Source organism: Camelina sativa, chromosome 5, assembly GCF_000633955.1.
Source record: "Camelina sativa cultivar DH55 chromosome 5, Cs, whole genome shotgun sequence".
NCBI lineage: Eukaryota > Viridiplantae > Streptophyta > Magnoliopsida > Brassicales > Brassicaceae > Camelina > Camelina sativa.
This window is the reverse complement of record NC_025689.1, coordinates 18,546,151-18,550,961: the sequence shown is the minus strand read 5'-3', so window position 1 is coordinate 18,550,961 and position 4,811 is coordinate 18,546,151. Positions and strand designations below refer to the sequence as shown.

General features: G+C 39.4%; 1 protein-coding gene across 1 annotated transcript; it reads left to right on the top strand.

Annotated features, from left to right (window-relative positions):
- On the top strand, nt 919–2,153 carry LOC104789374. The gene is made up of 2 exons (XM_010515082.1): nt 919–1,582; nt 1,681–2,153. Exons 1-2 carry the CDS (start codon nt 919–921, stop codon nt 2,151–2,153), a joined length of 1,137 nt encoding a protein of 378 aa, XP_010513384.1.

Here is a 4,811-nt window from a genome sequence, read left to right as displayed (position 1 = left end):
ACGAACTGGGAAGGTTGGGCAATTCGCGCAGGCGATCCCTGTCTTTCGACAGTTCCGTTGACTGGTGGCACCTCGTCGGTCTCCTGACCCCCGTGGTGGGGTATCTCAACCTCCTCCACTCCGTCGGAAGGTGCTGCGGACTCATCTGCTGGGTTAGCCGAAGTGCGGCGAATACCCGTCTGTGTGTAGACGCGCGTGGTGGGTGCAGCGACAGGTGGATCCGCGGCGACGTCCTGAGGGTTGGTTGCCCGGTTCGTTGGGTCATCTTGATGTGGGGCGGTTGCGTTGGTGGCATCGTTGTTGGAGATTGAAGACATGGTATTGGCTCTTGCTTCTTTGTGATAAGATCTAGAAAAGAAGTGTTTTTAGAACTTAGGCCCCTCCTTCTAGCGCCAATTATAGAAACTGGTGTTTCTCACAATGAATTTGTTTAGGAGAGAAACAAATTCAATAACAATCTCTTAACGAACTTGGATCAAAGTAGACAAGAAAAGGAGAAATGAAATCTCTTGAGAAACAAGTTAGGTTTTGCTCAAGAACAAAGAGGAATTAGGGTTTTTGTATTAAGATTTGGATGATCTTACAAGGATTGCCCTCTATTTATAGGTATTCAAAGATCTATTGAATATATTCGAATATATTAAATATATTGACTTTCCTAAAATCAGGCGAACTGATTAGGAAAGTCTTTCCCTTCTTGCTAGGCCAGCCGCAGGGCGAGTTGAAGTGTCGGTTCGTCACCTTGGCAGTGGGCCTCTCGGTGTTATTGGGCCTTCAGGGATGAAGTCCAAACCCAGGTCGAGTTCCCGGTTTAGATGATCGGTTCTCTTAACGGGTTTAGATCGGTATGTTGGGGGTGCTAATTCCCGCACCAACAAACGTTCTCTTAGATCTGATGGATATGGAGGTCAAGGATCTATGTCGAGGTCATCTGAAGCCTTCGATAGTCCGTTAAGTCTTCAATCCTCTGATTATCCAGGTTTGATGATTGTTGCTCATACTCTAGATGGAACGAACTACAATAGCTGGGCTATAGCGATGAGGATTAGTCTAGATGCTACGAATAAACTTAGTTTTATCGATGGATCCTTACCTAGACCATGCGAGAGTGATTACGATTTCAAGATCTGGAGTAGATGCAATAGTATGGTGAAATCATGGATTCTTAATGTTGTGAGTAAGGAGATATATGATAGTATTCTCTACTATCAAGATGCTGTTGAGATGTGGAACGATTTGTTTACAAGGTTTAAAGTAAACAATTTACCAAGGAGATATCAGTTAGAACAAGCCGTGATGACTCTGAGGCAAGGTCAGCTTGATTTATCCAGCTACTTCACAAAGAAGAAGACGTTGTGGGAACAGTTAGCTAACACGAAGTCCAGGACTGTGAAGAGATGTGATTGCGATCAGGTCAAAGAGTTACTTGAAGAAGCTGATACAAGTCGAATCATACAGTTTCTCATGGGATTGAATGATGATTTCAACAATATCAGGAGCCAGATATTGAACATGAAGCCTCGACCAGGATTGAATGAGATCTACAACATATTGGATCAAGATGAGAGTCATAGAGTAGTAGGTGTGTCTTCCAGACCAAACTCAAACCCTATTGCTTTCCAGTCTCAAGCTGTGATCCCGGATCAGAATTCAATCTAACTAGCTCAAGGAAATTTTCAGAAACCAAAGTGTTCCCATTGTTCTCGCATTGGACATTTGCGGATAAGTGCTACAAGCTGCATGGATATCCTCCTGGTCATCCAAGGGCGAAGAAGAACAACTATGTGGGAAGCACAAATCTAGCTAGTGCTGGTCAGATAGAAGAGAGTAAGGATCAAGCCAAGGAGATTGTCAATGATGATATATCGAAAGAACAACTCCAACAGATGATTTCTTATTTGAGTTTTAAGCTTCAGTCTTCTAGCGTCACTTCATGCCCTGAGAAAGCCATAGCTTCGACTTCTGCCTCCGTACCAACTATCTCACAGATATCTGGTATATTTCTCTCTTTATATGATTTCACTTTCTATGATATGTTAACTTCCTCTATACCTCATGAAACTGAGTTGTCTTTTAGAGCTTGGGTTATAGATCAAAGGCTAGTCATCATGTCACTCATGAAGGAAATCTCTATAGAGATTATAAACCCTTAGATAAAACCTTTGTTAGATTACCTAATGGTCAAACAGTTAAGATAGATGGTACTGGCTACATTCAACTTACGGATTCATTGTCTCTTCATAATGTGTTGCATATACCTGAGTTTAAATTCAATTTGTTGAGTGTTAGTGTTATAACTAATCTCTGAATTCTAAAGTGAGTTTACTTCCGATGAATGCATGATACAGGCTCTTACTTAGGACCTAATGATTGGGAAAGGTAGTCAAGTCGCGAACCTTTATGTCTTGAGTCAGGATAAATCTCTGGTTAATGTGTGTTGTTCTGCATTTCAAGGTAAGTCAGTTTGCTCTATTTCTACGAATAACTCTGATGTATGGCACAAAAGATTAGGACATCCGTCTGTAGCTAAAATAGAAACTCTATATGATATTATGTTGTTACCAAAGTTAAAGATAAATAAAAATAAAAGTCATTGTCATGTTTGTCATTTGTCTAAACAAAAACATTTACCTTTTAAATCAATGAATCACATGAAAGAAAAACCTTTTGAATTGATTCATATAGATACATGGGGTCCTTTTTCAGTTCCAACTGTGATGGTTATTGTTATTTTTTAACCATTGTTGATGATTTTAGTCGTGCTACTTGGCTATATATGTTAAAACAAAAGTCTGATGTCTTGAATGTTTTTCCTGGTTTTCTTAAATTGGTTGAAACTCAATATAATTCTAAAGTTTGTTCTGTGAGGTCTGATAATGCTCATGAATTGAAATTTAATGATTTGTATTTGCAAAATGGAATAAAAGCTTTTCATTCATGTCCTAAAACACCTGAACAAAACTCTGTTGTAGAAAGAAAGCATCAACATTTGTTGAATGTAGCTAGGGCCCTTATGTTTCAATCAGGAGTTCCTATAGAATATTGGGGTGATTGTGTTCTTACAGCTGTCTTTCTTATTTATAGATTACCTTCTCCAATTTTAGGTAATAAGACACCTTTTGAACGATTAACATCCACTATTCCAGATTATCATAGTCTTAAGGCTTTCGGTTGTCTCTGTTATTGTTCTACGTCTCCCAAGTCTAGAACTAAGTTTGATCCTAGAGCTAAAGCTTGTGTTTTTTTAGGTTATCCCTCAGGTTTTAAAGGTTACAAGCTATTAGATATAGAGACATACTCAGTTTCAATTTCTAGACATGTTATTTTCTATGAGGATATCTTTCCTTTTGCATCATCCAATATATCGGATGATGCAATGAATTTCTTTCCTCATATTCCTCTCCCTGCACAAATCAATGATGGTCAATTGCCTTTAGTGCAATCATCTTCTGATGCTCCTCATCATCATGACGAGTCATCATCCATGGTTTATGTTCCTTCTGAACTTAAACCAACTAGGCAGAGAAAACTGCCTTCCCATTTGCAGGATTTTCATGGTTATAACAATAATACTCTTACTATAAGTACACCCCAAAAGACTTCTCCTTATCCACTTGAAAAATATATTTCTTATTCATATCTATCTCAGCCTTTCTGTGCTTTTATTGATATCATTACAAAGTCGAAAATACCATCTCGATATTCAGAAGCTCGGCTGGACAAGGTATGGGTTGATGCTGTTGGAAAGGAGATTAGTGCTTTTATAAGGACTGACACTTGGACTGTTGGTGATTTACCTCCTGGTAAGGTTTCGGTGGGTTGTAAGTGGGTGTTTACGATAAAGTACCATGCAGATGGAAGTGTAGAAAGATACAAGGCAAGACTAGTGGCTAAAGGATATACTCAACGAGAGGGAATTGACTTCACAGATACCTTCTCTCCGGTTGCAAAGATGGCAACGGTTAAAATGGTTACTAAGATGCAATGGTTTCTACACCAATTGGATATTTCTAATGCATTCTTAAATGGTGATCTCGATGAGGAAATATATATGAAGTTGCCACCAGGATATGCAGAGATTCTTGGAGTTACAGTTTCACCAAATGCTGTGTGCAAGCTTCACAAATCCATTTATGAGCTCAAGCAGGCATCACGACAATGGTTTCTCAAGTTCAAGTCAACCTTATTGAGTTTCGGCTTTGAAACTTGTCATGGAGATCATACTCTGTTTGTGAAAGGTACTTCGACTGCTTTTGTAGTAGTGGTAGTCTATGTAGACGATATTATGATCGCAAGTACTAACCCTGAAGCTGCTTGTACTTTGAGAGATCATTTGAGTTCTGTGTTTCAGTTGAGGGATCTTGGAACTCCTAAGTTCTTTCTTGGCATTGAAATTTCTAGAAATGATGATGGTATCTCTTTGACTCAGAGGAAGTATGTTCTCGATTTGTTGGAGGCAGCAGGTTTTTCTGACTGTAAACCATCTCCTATACCGATGAAACCAGATGTGCAGATGATACAGATTTTTCTGTTCGTGGTTTTACTGATGCTGATTGGGGAGCTTGTGTTGACAGTCGAAGGTCAGTAAGTGGTTTCGCCATCTTCATTGATCAGTCTTTAGTTTCATGGCGATCCAAGAAGCAACATATGGTGTCCGTGAGTTCTGCAGAATCCGAATACAGAGCCATGAGTATAGCTACGAAAGAGCTCCTTTGGTACACATACATTCTGAAGGCATTAAGAGTTCCTTTTACTCTTCCTGTCTATCTGTATTGTGACAACACTGCAGCTATCTACATAGCTAGTAACTC

Excerpts from the sequence above, each read along its gene's own strand:
- LOC104789374 (XM_010515082.1), top strand. The coding sequence starts at position 919 with ATGTCGAGGTCATCTGAAGCCTTCGATAGTCCGTTAAGTCTTCAATCC. Across the intron at positions 1,583-1,680 it reads TGAGAGTCATAGAGTAGTAG|AAACCAAAGTGTTCCCATTG; the intron begins GTGTGTCTTCCA and ends GGAAATTTTCAG.